Below are 17,584 nucleotides of genomic sequence, written 5' to 3'. Positions count from 1 at the left end.
CCAATAGAGTCACAGACGTAAAGCCTCCCCGCGACGCCACGTGTGGGAGTAAGGCCAAGTTCGCCTACCATCGGTATTGAGACATCGTGTATATTAATATTTGAATAGTCATATTTGGCACTATATCGTCGAGTTGGACGTAGTCTATTAAGCTAATAATAGTCTGTTAATATATAGTGCTTCGTGCGGTGAGAATACTACCGTAGTCAGTACCCCATCGTTTCGGGCAGAGAACTGGCTGCTTATCCAGGGTGGTTGACCCCACGTGAAGCTGCACCCGAGGAGCCCCAGAGCCGACGAGCGAGTGGACCTGTATACCGGATTATTCTACCGACGACAGCCCGCCTTCCCAGGCACGGATTATGCTTTGTATACGTTGATTATTCCATGGATAAAGACCCCCGACACTGCCGTGTGTTGGAACCCCCCCCCCTGGAGAGGACGCAAGGTGAGGAGACGCTCTGCAAGACGAGGTCGCTTCACGTCTCTCCTCCGTGGACCGGAGGACGCCGGCCCACAAAGAGTCCACCTGCTTTCATCTGTGGTCCAAGGATCGCCGGCGCATTGAACGGCACTACAGTGGGTTCACCTGGGATACCCTTGGCCGGATGAGGCAGCCGGATTCTACCCCCCCCCCCTTCCTACTCCTGTCGGCTTACAAGCGACCGGATTAACCCCCCCTAGTGTATCCAGCCTATAATCATTAAAGTATCATTGCTGTTATTCCTTAAACTATTCCAGGTCGTATATGTACCACCTGCGCCTTCAGAGATTGGACATTCTCTATTGATATACCGACGAATACTCTTGCCATAAAAGTGCATACTAATTCCCATTCATAAATGTGATTGATTTGATTAAGTGCTTGCTCTACACACCATCGCTGTGTAGAAATAAAGACCTATTTCTAATTCGTACATTTGTGTTGGATCCGTTTCATCTACGTGACAGTGTTCATCATAATATATTTATGCCGTGTACTGGGTGGCCGAATATTAAGTACAAAGGTAGTGGTAGTAAGTATCATATCTAGTAATACAGTCAGGGAATTGTACCCCTCAGTTACAATTAGTATTATACAAACCGGAACTGGATCACCTAGATCAACATCTCATAATAGCGATCTTTTTGCTCCACGCTCATCACCCAACGGTAAGAGGAGACTGGGGTGAGTTTCAGCGTTTTTTTTTTTTTTTTTATCCACTTTTTCTCCCATTTTCTATATTTTCTCCCATCCCAATTTCGTATCATCCAATTCAACCCTCCCCTGTCACGAACGCTGTTTCTTGCCTCCCACAAGCCGGCTGCAATGTGGACTAAGTCATACATAGCACAAGTCCCCTCCGGTACTTGAGGTAACAGCAGTCGCATCTTTTCACCTGCGCAGCTCGATCTCTCAGTGGCGAGGAGTAACGCGTGGGAGGCTCACGCTGCCCCCGACACTTCCTGATTCTACTGCGCAGGCGCACCAACCGACCTGTAGGAGTCGCTGTCCACAACGCCCGATCCCCACCCATCAGTTTCCCACCCCCTAATACGGCCAATGTGTATTAGTATGAACGACCAGCTAAACTGAAAGCAATGTGGAGCGCTGGGCTAGAACAGGCGAGCCCAGCGTCTCTGCATTCGTGGCGAGCGCCTTGCCCACTACGCCACGTAGCCGCCCACAGTTTCAGCGTTTTTCTTTACCATTTTTGATACCAACTGCTCTGATCTATATATCACCAATACTACATAAATGATTTAACGTCGGCCACGGAATTATAAACATAAATTGATCTAATATATGCATTTATGGCTATATCTCACGTTCTATGAAATACTGCAGGAAACGATTTTGGCCACACCTCATGTTTTTGCTATCTCTCTGATGGGTTTGTTTAGATTTTTTCAGCTTGCTTCACTGATGGTGACTGCTCTTTCGACCTCATATTGAGAGCTGACGGCAACAGATTCCAAATGCAAATACCAAACATTCTAAATGAACTCTAGACCTTTCATCTGCTCCTTGTAAATTAAATAATGAGATAATAACACACACCTGGCCATGGAACAGCTGAGCAGCCAATTGTCCAATTACCTTTTGGTCCATTAAAAGGGATCTGATTTGGATGTAACTACCAAGTCTAGCTAGCGATCCGTACGTTAGAAATACTTGTATTTCTAATTTAAGTTATTGGTTTAACAACAGTAACGGCAGTAAAACTATATCAAAACATCTGTTTACAAACTCTTTCACGACTAGTTTTATCCGTGTTCATGAGAAGAGTTTTCACAACGTTGTAAGTGGAAAGTCGTTAGCTTCAGTGGCTTCCAGACGTATTTGCCCAGTTGCCTAGCAACGGTGTCCTCATGACGTCAACCCACTTGAAGTTGAGTTGCTTAGATGTGATTTCCTGTGCTCCTGTCCAGGAACCTAATATGACCCGGTCCAGGCTGAAGCAGGTGGTAGAAAATGGAGAGGTGAGTGGTTCCATTAGGCCTTTTCCACAAATATATGAACATATGTAATATATATATATACTGTGTATATATATATGCATTGATGTGGCTCACTTTCTCTTCCTGTTTCTCACTGGCTTGTAGTCCATCCCTACCTGGAATCTATCACCAATCAAAAGTGCCAGTGCTAAGGTATGTTCTCCTTGTGTGCATTCTCCTTGTGCGTGTCCTTGTGTGTGTTCTCCTTGTGTGTGTCCTCCTTGTGTTCTCCACACATTCGTCTGCTCAAATGTTTCCCAGGTTCATAGTCAAAATGTAGTACATCTAGAGGGCTTCACTGGTCCACTGAGTTCATAGATCTAGATAATAATATAATAATAATAATAATAATGGCTTGAATTTATATAGCGCCTTTCACATACCCAAGGCGCTTTACAATAAAAGGGGGAGGGGTGGAGAGGATAGCGTGGCCTAAACTGAGAAGCGAATTACAAAAACGGAACAGAGCAAACTGAGCGGAACAACAGAACAAAACAAAATAGAACAAACAGAATGAATAGGATGCTAAGGAGCATCAGAGACCATATGCCTGGGTGAAGAGATGGGTCTTCAGCAGGTTTTTAAAGTGGGCGAGAGAGTTCGCATTTCAGATGTCCATGGGGAGGGAGTTCCAAAGGGTGGGGGCAGCGACACTAAAAGCCCTGTCCCCGATGGTCCATATAGATCTAGATGGCTTCACTGGTCCACTGAGATCCAAGACCTCCAGCTGTGACCTTATCACCACAGGTTTCTGTAACTGAAAATGACCCGAGAGGCTCTGATGACCTCACAAACTTGACATGTTACACTCTCTTTGAGCCTTAACGAGCCTCAAAGGCCAAAGAAAATAAATAGGTCTTCAGCTGGGACTTAAACATCCCTAAGGTCTGAGCAGATTTGATCAGGTCTTGGTGAAGACTTCTTGAAACACATCCATCCACATCCATCTTTATTTAGCAGTGTGTTCAGTGTTTACTTCTCTGCTGCTCCTCCAGCCTCCTCAGTTTGTTGACATCCACCTGGAAGAGGACGACTCCTCAGATGAGGAGTACTGGCCGGACGAGGACGAGGAGGACGAGACTGGAGAGGAGGTGAGGAGGGAGGGGGGGAGACTGGAGAGGGGGGAGGGGGGAGACTGGAGAGGAAGGAGGGGGGAGACTGGAGAGGAGGTGAGGAGGGAGGGGGGTGGAGACTGGAGAGGGGGGATGGGGGAGACTGGAGAGGTGAGGAGGTAGGGGGGAGACTAGAGAGGAGGTGAGGAGGGAGGGTGGGGGACGATACTGGAGAGGAGGTGAGGAGGGAGGGGGGGGGACTAGGGAGGGGGGAGACTGGAGAGGAGGGAGGGGGGAGCTGTTCAGAGCTGTTCTTTGGACTGGTCTGATTCACCGTGTTGTATTGAAGATGTGGGGCGAGATGGGAAACGGTTCTTGCGCCGCGCACAGGAAAGGAACTCTTAAAATCATGTGCCGTGTGAGGTTATCGCAGGTAACAGCTGTAGGTGCCATTTAAACTGGTAATCCGTTCACGGGAGTTGTCTATAGATGGTGATTATTTGTCTAATGTGTGTGTGTTTGCAGACATTTCTAAGTGACGCGGACAGCATGGGCTCGTCCCCCAGGGTGGGAAGGGGGGCTCAGGTCCGGACCCCCACCGAGCACCCAGCACTCAGCCCTGACTGTCAGGACCAAGGGGTCCACACTTCTAGACAGGTAACACTAGGCCTGCACCATATTACATATCTTCATTTCATATGAAAAGATACAGTACTCACATCTGAAACTGAGTTTCATAGTGCTACTAACGTCACAGTGACCAAATTCGTCCACATTTTTATAGGATTCTATCACATTTTCATAACAATAGCGAATATAATTGACCCTGCACCGTTTTCATTGAGGTTTCTTACAAATTATTTGTCCTTTATATGCAGATTTTAAATTGTACCATTATGTTCCCCTTTAGACAACAAACATAATGCTAATGATGCACTTTTGTTAAGATAATTAGGTGACTATTCTCGGTCACTATATTCAGGTCACATTAATAGTTTAACGCTGCATGTTCAGATCACGTTTTCCTAATCCGGTGCTGACCTGTGAACTAGGTGCTAAAGGTCTTGGGATTTGTAGTCATTTTGTAGTCATAACATTTTCACCCTTTTAAATCAATGCTGCCATCTACTGACAACAGAAAGTGTTGTGTATAACGTTAAGTTGATAGGCTACCCGCACTTGTAAACACCGTTGCCCAAAACACATTCTAGAGATTCCCACTTTTTACTGGTACATACGTTCATATCTAATAGTCTTTAGATGACTAAATATAGATGAATACTCATGAAATTTGATATATATATTCTAAAATAAGTATAATTTAACTTCACCTACCTGTTGACATGAAATTCCCAAACGCTGACAGTAAAAAAAGCCTGGATGTCACGCAAAATGGGGCGTGACCGAATTTGGTTTTGGGCGTTCCCAGACAAAGAGTGACAGAGATTGGTCTACGTTCCGTTAAGTTGCCCAGTTACATGCAAACCTGCCTGTGAAACTCATAACCTGTTGATGCCATGTTTGCAACCATTTCCTCAGTAGAACATATCTGAGATTCTGATTATATTGTGAGCTCCCGGTTTAAAAAAAAAAAAAAAAAAAGGAGACACGTATCATGGTTTTTGAAGACTAAAACACTTGCCCCGTTGGATTGGAGGATGGTGAGAGGATGTTTCTAAACATGGAAACAGGAAGTTTTAAAACAACAATCAGTGAAATGATGGCCTGTACTAGTCCACATCATGCCTGCCAGTTTTAATATAGCCTGGGTTCAGTACTAGTCAACGTCACAATGTTTAAATAGAGCCTGGGTTCAGTACTAGTCAACATCATAATCTTTAAATAGAGCCTGGGTTCAGTACTAGTCAACATCATAATGTTTAAACAATGACCTGTAATAGTTTCTAACTGGCTTATGTTTGTGTTCAGAAGCCAAGATGCTCCAGACACCTGAGGGTGGAGCCTGTTGCCATGGAGCCACCGCCCCCCTCCTCCGGGTCCCAACAGTCTCCTACAGACTCCTCCTTCTTGGAGAGGCTGCATGCTGTGGAGGAGGAGTTGGCCCTCCACCCCGTCTGCCAGACCTATCAGGTACACAGCTCTCAGGAAGGACTGAGTCATATCAGATATGCAGCTCTCAGGAAGGACTGAGTCCTATCAGATATACAGCTCTCAGGAAGGGCTGAGTCCTATCAGATATACAGCTCTCAGGAAGGACTGAGTCCTATCATATCGCTTTTACACCGCCTGGGCTCCGGTTCAAGCTCCAGCTCCGTTCTGAACCCTCTGCACCTTGGTGCTCTCTGGCGAACCACCCCGCGTTTACACCCATTTAAGCAGAACCAACATTCCACCGTCTCCGTCATCAGCGGGGGCGTTACCCAGGCGGAGGTAGAAATAATGCGTGGAGAGCGAGTCTCAATGCGCGAGCGCACACCCAAAAGCACACACACGCACTGTATACGTTTTAAATTAATCGTTCCAGCAAAGTAGGCTTCTATTATTCGAATGACTGTTTTAATGGGTATCATAGTATTAAGTCCTACTGTAGAACATGACATATTAGCATGACATCTGATTTATTAATGCCAATACAAAAAATTAGGGACAAACGCAATTGGCACAAGTGTAAGTGATGGATTAGTCACTCAGTTTTAACATCCGACTGATTAGCTCAGCTCGTTAGTCCACTGGCTGAGGATCCTATGGTCACAGGTTCAAATCACTCTTGGTTCCAAATTATTATAATTTTTTTTAGCGTTTAATTAACCCATTCTCCACCAATCACGTGTTAAGGCGGGTTTCTCCGCCATGCGTTGTCTGCCAATCACGGCGTAAGGTGTGTTTGAGATCAATATTTCATATTTTCGTCATGGTATTTATATTTCACCCACGGAGTCTTGGCTGATGCTGTCTGAGCCATCACAACTCTGCAACACTTCAATACTGCCACCTGGTGGCCGATCGGCGAGTTGCCAAACCGGAAGTGCCCATTGGAGCTCGGTCCGTCCCCTATTTTTGTCCGGCCACTCGTTTATCGTCCCGGGGCTCAATACAGACACCGTGGATATGGATCTTTGCCATAACTCAATAATCAACATGATTTGGACGTGTATTAGTAATGTACAAACCGGAAATGGATCGCATCGATCAACATCCCATAATTGGGATCTGTTTGCTCCACTCTCATCGCCCAACGCTACGAGGAGACTGACGTGAGTTTCAGCGTTTTTCAGCATGGATCGGTATCGAACTGCATTTGATAATCTAATATATGCATTTATGCCTATATCTCACGTTCTATGAAATACTGCAGAAAACGATAAAAACATACCGTACTTTTCGCACTATAAGCCGCACCTGACTATAAGCCGCAGCAGCTAAATTGAATGATGTGTACATATATAAGCCGCACTGGACTATAAGCCGCAGGTGTTTTAATGTTTAATTACCATATGTAAGGGTTCGTGCACAGAGGGGATTGTCGGGAAAGAGATGGCTGTTTTGAGGAAGCTCCCATTTATTAACATTTCAACAAACAAGTTGCATATTTAATAAGGGAACAGATAAATAACATTTCAATGCAGTAAAAAAAGGAATTTTTCGATTTTTACATTTTCGGGTTTGGTCCACATATAAGCCGCACCGTTATATAAGCCGCAGGGTCGAAAAATGGGGAAAAAAGCAGCGGCTTATAGTCCGAAAAGTACGGTATTTATACTCTAGACGGTATTTTAGTATGAATGTGTGAATGAAAAAGTAAAACGTTCCTACATCCTGAACGATAGATAATTGATGTTGAATGGACCATAGTAATGTCAATTTAGCAATACAATTAAAAAAAGTTATAGCCCTGCAAAGAAGGTGAACATCTCCATAGACAAATGGCGCTGGCAGAGGATGGTTTAGGATGATCAAAGTGGTGGCAGAGAATGGGTTAATTTATCCACTCTGGTTGGATGGTGTGTACAGTATGTATGTATTGTGCTGTATAATGACGATACATTTGAATCGAATCTCATTTTGAAATCGCTACCTGTTGAGTGGATCAGCATGGTGCAATGCAATCACCTCCGAAGCTGTCTGCCACTGTCGTGTCCATAGGCAGCGTACCGACCCCAAAATGACATTATGGTCATAAATCAATATTTTTCAGTGTTGCATATTTTTTTGCGATTTTTTTCATCAAACGTTTTCAAGTATTAACATCACTAACATGTCACAAAAGCATGTATAATGTATATTATCATCAATACGTTAGTTTAGCAATAGGTTAAAAGTGCCATTAGATAGTTTTAAGTTTTCGATTTTCGATCGTCTATTCCAAGACGGAAACGGACATTTTGAACCATGGGAATTGTAGTCTTTCTGTGGCCATTTTGTAGAGGACATGCATAGCTGTCGACCAGCGTTGGAATTGTTCCGAACTACACTTCCTGTCAGATACTGTGGGGGTTCAAAGTTCAGCGTTCTGAATGAATCATATCAATAACTGTTATGATTCGCGATAATAAGCCACAAAAGGTAAAGTTTTTGACAAATATTGAAACGCAGTTAGTTTCTCCTCCCTATTGTTAGCATGTAGGAACAATTAGATCTGAAATTAGTTTCAAAACGGTTGCACTGTGGGGAAAATAAAAAAGTACACTAGATTACAGTAGATATCATTATCTGTTCTTATGCACGCCTGGTGATACTAAATCCAAATTGAACTCGGGCATTTGAAAGATAATATATGTATATATATATATAAATGTGCGAATTGGCTATAATAAGGTAATGTATAAGCATCATATTCTATATTCTATAATAATATTTCAAATTGCATTGGTCCGGATGGGAGAATTCAGTACTGTATCTACAGAACCTTCGGTTTTATCATCTTCCCTTTATTAATTTCCTTAGATTCTTTGTACACATGATCTCAAGAGGGTACTGAACGAGATCAGTGGCAGTTTTTTAAGTTTGGTCATTATTATCATGGTGTTATTCACTGTCAAAGATGCAAAGAAAAATCATAATTCATATTCTCCTTTGTTTCATCACAATTTAAGCAAGCCTAGTAATGGACACAATATTTCTGACACTGAATACATTCCCTGAGGTCCATAGATGTACCTAGATACCAAGAATATGCAAATAGCCCTTGTAGAAGTGGAGCAATATTCCATTTACCTAGGTATATATTTTATGCGGATTTTCACATCGTGTGGAACAGGTTAAATTATGGCTATGTGTATAATCTGGCCGTCGCTTATCAATGACTTGTTTGCAGTCAACATTGTCGAAACGGATTCTTTTTTAATCGGTTCATTTCCGTTTTATACCATTTTGAACGTTTCAGGAAAATATAAAGATTCTGTGATAAACGCCCTTTACTGGAATATTCTGGAATACACAAAAAACAGTAATTTTTCTGCCTATTTATGAATAGTTTTCAAATAAACGCTAGATTATCGATAGTATGTGTACTTATGCACGCTATAGAAGCGTGCTGAAAAATCAATTATCTAATTTCCTGATCAGCACACACACACACGCACACACACACACATAGGGCACACGTTGATATCTCTGTGAAAAAAGCTCTGATTATCCTAAGACTGGTAAAATAGATTCCTTACCTCAGATCAGATGTTCTCCAAAAAGATTATTCCAATTCCTGATCGCCATTCCAAATATCAATCGCGTTTATTGATCCAACGCTGGGTGGTCGAAACACAGATTCCACGCTGTTCTGAGGCTCCAGAATTAATCTGATCGTCTCTGGTGACTTGCCTGAGAAATAAAATGTGGAAGCAGGATTTTTTTTTTTATGCGTTTCATTCAATCCATTCCAAAGGGGTGCAGTACCACAGGGAGAGACGATAGGGGGTGGTATTTTCCCAATGGAGCTCAGAGAGAGTTTGCAGTGGTAACGTGAGGCTAGATTGATGAAATATGAATTCAAATCGCTAATAAAAAAAAATATATATATATATCTCGTCGTTGGCACTGAACGGTCGGCATGAACAAACTAGATATCTCGTTGTTGGTACTCAAAGTGTTAATAGAGGTAATCGGCACAGAGGCCAACAATACATATATATATATATATATATATAACAATCCCACAATGGGGAATCCACACAAAGTGGTAATAGGTACTGTACACTATTAGCTCCACACAGGGGTGGCAAAAAGGCAGAAGGCCCAATACATAGATATATATTAAACTAGATAGGACTCGTGCACATCTGGTTGGACCCCGACTGGAGGTGCAGGTCAGCGCAAGAGAGATAAATAAACTAAAAGGAGAAAAACCTTCAAAGGAAAGAAGGGACCGCACACTCCACAGGACTCGTTTTTGCTTATTTATTGTTTGCACAACGCGTTTCGCTGTCGCTTCCTCAGGTGCTATGCAGCAGGTGTCATCAATGATCATCATTATGTATAGCATGCTCCACCCCACATCGTAATACATCAAGCCCATTGGCTACTCAATTATCACATTTAATTTGATGATTTTGCAGGATGTAATGCATACAACTCTTAGTATAAAAATGATGCATAGAGACCACATATATACATACTCATTTTTGAAAATTATATAATACAAAATGAGAGAAGTGACAAATCTTAACATATCAAGCCCATTGGCTACTCAATTATCACATTAAATTTTATCATTTTGTAGGATACATATCACTTTTATGTATAGAAATGCCTAGATACCACATACATACACAGACTCATTTTTGAAAATTATATATAATAAAGCAATATGAGAGAAGTGACAAATACCTAGGTCATTAGACCTGATAAATAGTTTAAAACAGACTTAAAACCACACCCATATAGGTTACACAGAACGGATAGTGGTTACAAAAATGGATTCAGCTCGAGGGATTCATTTAGACCATGGGGTTCCACAGAATTCAAAGTAAAAATCCAGTACGCTTCCCTTTGTAAGAGAAGCTTTACTATATTACCGCCCCTCGGTGGTAGGGTGACTCTTTCGATTCCAATGAACCTTAGAGAGGCTGTGGAACCATGATCTCTCTCCTTATAGTGTCTCGCAATGGCATAATCCATATTGTTGTTCCTAATGGCTGCCTTGTGTTCTGCTATTCGCACCTTCAAATTTCGTTTTGTTTGTCCAACATAGACCTTACCACAAGGGCATTTCAGCATGTATATCACATGAGTGGTGTTGCAATTAATAAGGTCCCTTATTTTATATTCCTGCCCAGACTGTGGGTGGTAGAAAACTTTTGTTTTCATAGTGTTTGAACAATGGGTACATCGACCACATGGATGGTTACCACACAGCTCTGTTAGCCAGTTAGAGTGACTTACTACAGGGGATTTATACATAGAATTGACTACAGCGTCCCTTATGTTTTTTCCCCTTTTAAAACAAAATCTTGGTGGTAATGAAGAAATGTTTTTTAAAAGAGGGTCACATTTGAGTATGTTCCAGTGTTTGTCAATAATGTTTTTAACAACTTGAGATGAAGTACTATATTCTGAAACGAATGTGACTCTGTTACCAGGGGTGTCGCTTTTGTCAGATTCCAAAATAGTTTCCCTCTGTACATGTTTTGTCTTATTTCTGGCTGTGTGCACCACTGATGCCTTGTATCCCCTCTCTTCAAATCTGTTACTCATTTCATCTGCCTTCCTTTCTAGGTCTGTGGGATCACTACAGATACGTTTAAGGCGCAGGAATTGTCCGTATGGGATATTCTCTACCATACGTCTCGGGTGATGACTCTGTGCATGTAAAATAGTATTACGGTCTGTTGGTTTACGGAAGATAGTAGTGTTCAGGTTTCCCTCATTGTCAGCTGATATCCGTAAGTCTAGGAAATCAATATGTTCTCTGCTGTGTACCATCGTGAATTTTAAGGTGTGATGTGTACCATTGATATACTCCCTGAACTGGAATAACTCATCTTCCGAGCCAACAAACACCATGAGAATGTCATCTATGTACCTTTTCCAAAAAATTACATTTTTCAAGAGGGGCGAGGCATCTTGGTTGTGGATAAACTGGGATTCCCAGTGGCCCATAAATAGGTTGGCGTAATTAGGTGCAAATGCAGAACCCATGGCAGTACCCTGGATTTGAATGTACCATTTATCATCAAGCATGAAGTAATTAGATTTCAAAATAAAATTCGTCAAGCCGAGTAAAAAATCAGAGGAGACTTCATCATTTGTACCCAGAAAAAATGACATAGCCGCCAGGCCGTCCTCATGTGGAATATTAGTATAAAGACTTTCTACATCAAAGGATACTAGATATGCATTCTGTGGGATGGAAGTCTTTAACGACTTCAACACATCCCTAGTATCTGCAAGGTATGAAGGTAATGTCTTTACAATATCTTTGATAAAATAGTCTACAAATTGACTTAGAGGTTCTGATAAAGAATTGTTTCCTGAGACTATGGGGCGTCCTGGCGGGTTTGTCAGTTTTTTATGAATTTTAGGTAATAGATAAAAAACAGGTGTGACAGGGAATTCAACTTTTAGGAACTCGTATTGTTTTTTTGTGATGTTCTTACTTTTAAGTGCATCATCTAGTATTTTATCTCTGTCTGTCATTAACTGTTCAACAGGGTTGTGAAGAAGAGACTTATAAAATGCAGTATTGCTAAGTTGCCGTGTGGCTTCATACATGTAATCATTGACATTTTGTATTACAATAGAGCCACCCTTATCTGCCGGCTTGATAATAATTTTGTCATTTTTTCTCAATTCGTTTAGAGCTCTTCTTTCAACCTCAGTTACATTTTGATGCTTGATTGTCTTGTCTGATGATTTCACAAATGTCTGGATGTCTCGCTCAACTAGTTTACTGAAAGTGACCAAGGTAGGATTCAGAGTACTAGTGGGACAATAAGTTGATGATTTCTTCAATTTATTCATAGGATTAGTAGATATAGTCTGATCAGTATTTCTAAAAAGGTGTTTAAGGTGTAACAGTCTGAAAAATTTGTAGCAGTCCACTTTTAATTTAAAGACATTCACCTTATTTGTTGGAACAAATGATAGACCTTTACCTAATAGCGATTGTTGGGCTGGTGTGAGGGGACAGTCCGAGATGTTGATCACGGCCTGTTGCTCCTGCTCCTGGTGACGACAGATGGCGGGTTGATGTCTTTTCTTCCCCCGCCTCGTCCTCTTCCCCTGGTCCCTCTTCGTTGGTTGTTGTGTCGTGAGTCGTACCGTGGACGTGCGTCTAAAAAACGCGCATCCTGGGAATGGGTCGAGTCACTTGACAGGGCAGGATCAGACTCCTCGGTTGTGTAGTTTCCTCGGTTCCCGTCGTTGCGTTGGAATCGCTCCCTCTGGCGTGAGGCCGCTGGACGTCGTTCTTTCCACGCCGGTTGTTGCCACTTGTAGACGGTCCCTCTCTTGAAGTCCTCAGCATGTCGTTCGAATTTGTTCCTTTTAAGAGTTTTAAGTTCACTCTCAAACTTCTGGAGGTCATCTTTCATCTTGCGTTCCAGGTTTGTGAATTCATCAGAGCTCAGTTTCACAACCAGCTCGTCTTTAATACGTTGAGCCTCTCGTTTGGCTTTGTCAGCTTCATTTGCGGTTTGTTCAATAGTAAGCAATATCAAGTCCATGGAGCATTTATTCAGTACTTGCTCCCATTTTTTTCATTCCAGGAAATATACTAGACCAAATCCGGTATAATGCTTATATTCACGGCGCTATAAAATGAGAACATATTGATAAAAAAAAATTCTTTAAGCCATTTTGAAGGGACGGTTTATGGTCTCAATTCACAATGAGAATGGACAGATAGCAATACTATAAAGTATAGATTTAGCTGTACAAACAGCCCCATGTCTGTTTACATTCCCCGGTCCTCTTGAGATTAATTAGACTCATCCCAGTGGCCGCGAAAGTGTTAATAGAATCGGGCGATAACGTGTTAATACCACGACGTCCAGCAGCCTCACGCCAGAGGGAGCGATTCCAACGCAACGACGGGAACCGAGGAAACTACACAACCGAGGAGTCTGATCCTGCCCTGTCAAGTGACTCGACCCATTCCCAGGATGCGCGTTTTTTAGACGCACGTCCACGGTACGACTCACGACACAACAACCAACGAAGAGGGACCAGGGGAAGAGGACGAGGCGGGGGAAGAAAAGACATCAACCCGCCATCTGTCGTCACCAGGAGCAGGAGCAACAGGCCGTGATCAACATCTCGGACTGTCCCCTCACACCAGCCCAACAATCGCTATTAGGTAAAGGTCTATCATTTGTTCCAACAAATAAGGTGAATGTCTTTAAATTAAAAGTGGACTGCTACAAATTTTTCAGACTGTTACACCTTAAACACCTTTTTAGAAATACTGATCAGACTATATCTACTAATCCTATGAATAAATTGAAGAAATCATCAACTTATTGTCCCACTAGTACTCTGAATCCTACCTTGGTCACTTTCAGTAAACTAGTTGAGCGAGACATCCAGACATTTGTGAAATCATCAGACAAGACAATCAAGCATCAAAATGTAACTGAGGTTGAAAGAAGAGCTCTAAACGAATTGAGAAAAAATGACAAAATTATTATCAAGCCGGCAGATAAGGGTGGCTCTATTGTAATACAAAATGTCAATGATTACATGTATGAAGCCACACGGCAACTTAGCAATACTGCATTTTATAAGTCTCTTCTTCACAACCCTGTTGAACAGTTAATGACAGACAGAGATAAAATACTAGATGATGCACTTAAAAGTAAGAACATCACAAAAAAACAATACGAGTTCCTAAAAGTTGAATTCCCTGTCACACCTGTTTTTTATCTATTACCTAAAATTCATAAAAAACTGACAAACCCGCCAGGACGCCCCATAGTCTCAGGAAACAATTCTTTATCAGAACCTCTAAGTCAATTTGTAGACTATTTTATCAAAGATATTGTAAAGACATTACCTTCATACCTTGCAGATACTAGGGATGTGTTGAAGTCGTTAAAGACTTCCATCCCACAGAATGCATATCTAGTATCCTTTGATGTAGAAAGTCTTTATACTAATATTCCACATGAGGACGGCCTGGCGGCTATGTCATTTTTTCTGGGTACAAATGATGAAGTCTCCTCTGATTTTTTACTCGGCTTGACGAATTTTATTTTGAAATCTAATTACTTCATGCTTGATGATAAATGGTACATTCAAATCCAGGGTACTGCCATGGGTTCTGCATTTGCACCTAATTACGCCAACCTATTTATGGGCCACTGGGAATCCCAGTTTATCCACAACCAAGATGCCTCGCCCCTCTTGAAAAATGTAATTTTTTGGAAAAGGTACATAGATGACATTCTCATGGTGTTTGTTGGCTCGGAAGATGAGTTATTCCAGTTCAGGGAGTATATCAATGGTACACATCACACCTTAAAATTCACGATGGTACACAGCAGAGAACATATTGATTTCCTAGACTTACGGATATCAGCTGACAATGAGGGAAACCTGAACACTACTATCTTCCGTAAACCAACAGACCGTAATACTATTTTACATGCACAGAGTCATCACCCGAGACGTATGGTAGAGAATATCCCATACGGACAATTCCTGCGCCTTAAACGTATCTGTAGTGATCCCACAGACCTAGAAAGGAAGGCAGATGAAATGAGTAACAGATTTGAAGAGAGGGGATACAAGGCATCAGTGGTGCACACAGCCAGAAATAAGACAAAACATGTACAGAGGGAAACTATTTTGGAATCTGACAAAAGCGACACCCCTGGTAACAGAGTCACATTCGTTTCAGAATATAGTACTTCATCTCAAGTTGTTAAAAACATTATTGACAAACACTGGAACATACTCAAATGTGACCCTCTTTTAAAAAACATTTCTTCATTACCACCAAGATTTTGTTTTAAAAGGGGAAAAAACATAAGGGACGCTGTAGTCAATTCTATGTATAAATCCCCTGTAGTAAGTCACTCTAACTGGCTAACAGAGCTGTGTGGTAACCATCCATGTGGTCGATGTACCCATTGTTCAAACACTATGAAAACAAAAGTTTTCTACCACCCACAGTCTGGGCAGGAATATAAAATAAGGGACCTTATTAATTGCAACACCACTCATGTGATATACATGCTGAAATGCCCTTGTGGTAAGGTCTATGTTGGACAAACAAAACGAAATTTGAAGGTGCGAATAGCAGAACACAAGGCAGCCATTAGGAACAACAATATGGATTATGCCATTGCGAGACACTATAAGGAGAGAGATCATGGTTCCACAGCCTCTCTAAGGTTCATTGGAATCGAAAGAGTCACCCTACCACCGAGGGGCGGTAATATAGTAAAGCTTCTCTTACAAAGGGAAGCGTACTGGATTTTTACTTTGAATTCTGTGGAACCCCATGGTCTAAATGAATCCCTCGAGCTGAATCCATTTTTGTAACCACTATCCGTTCTGTGTAACCTATATGGGTGTGGTTTTAAGTCTGTTTTAAACTATTTATCAGGTCTAATGACCTAGGTATTTGTCACTTCTCTCATATTGCTTTATTATATATAATTTTCAAAAATGAGTCTGTGTATGTATGTGGTATCTAGGCATTTCTATACATAAAAGTGATATGTATCCTACAAAATGATAAAATTTAATGTGATAATTGAGTAGCCAATGGGCTTGATATGTTAAGATTTGTCACTTCTCTCATTTTGTATTATATAATTTTCAAAAATGAGTATGTATATATGTGGTCTCTATGCATCATTTTTATACTAAGAGTTGTATGCATTACATCCTGCAAAATCATCAAATTAAATGTGATAATTGAGTAGCCAATGGGCTTGATGTATTACGATGTGGGGTGGAGCATGCTATACATAATGATGATCATTGATGACACCTGCTGCATAGCACCTGAGGAAGCGACAGCGAAACGCGTTGTGCAAACAATAAATAAGCAAAAACGAGTCCTGTGGAGTGTGCGGTCCCTTCTTTCCTTTGAAGGTTTTTCTCCTTTTAGTTTACATAGATATATATATTAACTAATTCCACACGGGTGGCAAGTGGCACAGAGGCCACAATATATATATATATATATATATATATATATATATATATATATATATATATATATATATATACTAAGGCTGTCAAAGTTAACGCGGTATTAACACGTTATCGCCCGATTCTATTAACACTTTCGCGGCCACTGGGATGAGTCTAATTAATCTCAAGAGGACCGGGGAATGTAAACAGACATGGGGCTGTTTGTACAGCTAAATCTATACTTTATAGTATTGCTATCTGTCCATTCTCATTGTGAATTGAGACCATAAACCGTCCCTTCAAAATGGCTTAAAGAATTTTTTTTTATCAATATGTTCTCATTTTATAGCGCCGTGAATATAAGCATTATACCGGATTTGGTCTAGTATATTTCCTGGAAGCCGAGATAATGGGCTAATAGCTAATAACGTTAAATCCAATGGCATTTCGGTTATAGATACGCTCCAGTTAAAACTCAAACTGCATATGATCGGTACGATCCTCACGCATGTATGCATGAAAGGGGGGGGGGCGGGGGACGTCGTTTCTGATTATTGATTACCAATAACCGCGTTAGCCTCATTAGCCTCATAGACCGAACGCCTGGATGGCTATCAAAACAAGGCCCGATCGGGATGTACTTTATGTGAAAAAGATCTTACCGTGGTCCGGTGGGATCGCCCCGAGCATTTCCCCATTATCGATCGCCATCTGGTAGATCGATATGTCCATTGGCTGATGATAAATCCCCTTATTGCATGGTGAAATCTGCGATGCAAAACGTAATCCAAGCTACAGGCTGCAGATCCAGAATTGAGCTAACATAAAACTCCATTGGAAGTTAAAAAAAAAAGAGTCCACCGTTCGGCCACAGGGAACACTGCATTATCGCGATAGCGCCCCTAAGAGGATCTGGCCGGTATTGCACCTTCTCGAATTCATAGAGTAGGGTAGATCTGCAGTGCCACTCGGCGACCTTGAATAGGTTATTAAAATGGAATAAAAGCAAT

General features: G+C 41.6%; 1 protein-coding gene across 1 annotated transcript in view; it reads left to right on the top strand.

Annotated features, from left to right (window-relative positions):
* The window catches only part of gon4lb (gon-4 like b), an 87,848-nt gene that overhangs the window by 16,121 nt on the left and 54,143 nt on the right, over positions 1–17,584 (top strand). The window contains exons 6-10 of the mRNA XM_084336546.1: positions 2,413–2,463; positions 2,587–2,634; positions 3,477–3,572; positions 4,059–4,190; positions 5,463–5,624. Of these exons, the coding sequence (XP_084192672.1) occupies positions 2,413–2,463; positions 2,587–2,634; positions 3,477–3,572; positions 4,059–4,190; positions 5,463–5,624 (489 nt within the window). The remainder of the gene's footprint in view (positions 1–2,412; positions 2,464–2,586; positions 2,635–3,476; positions 3,573–4,058; positions 4,191–5,462; positions 5,625–17,584) is intronic.

The sequence above is a fragment of the Notolepis coatsorum genome (genome assembly GCF_963971535.1).
Source record: "Notolepis coatsorum genome assembly, chromosome: 19".
In the NCBI taxonomy this organism is placed as follows: Eukaryota; Metazoa; Chordata; class Actinopteri; order Aulopiformes; family Paralepididae; genus Notolepis; species Notolepis coatsorum.
Note: the sequence above shows the minus strand (reverse complement) of the source record. Positions and strands in the feature narration are given on the sequence as shown.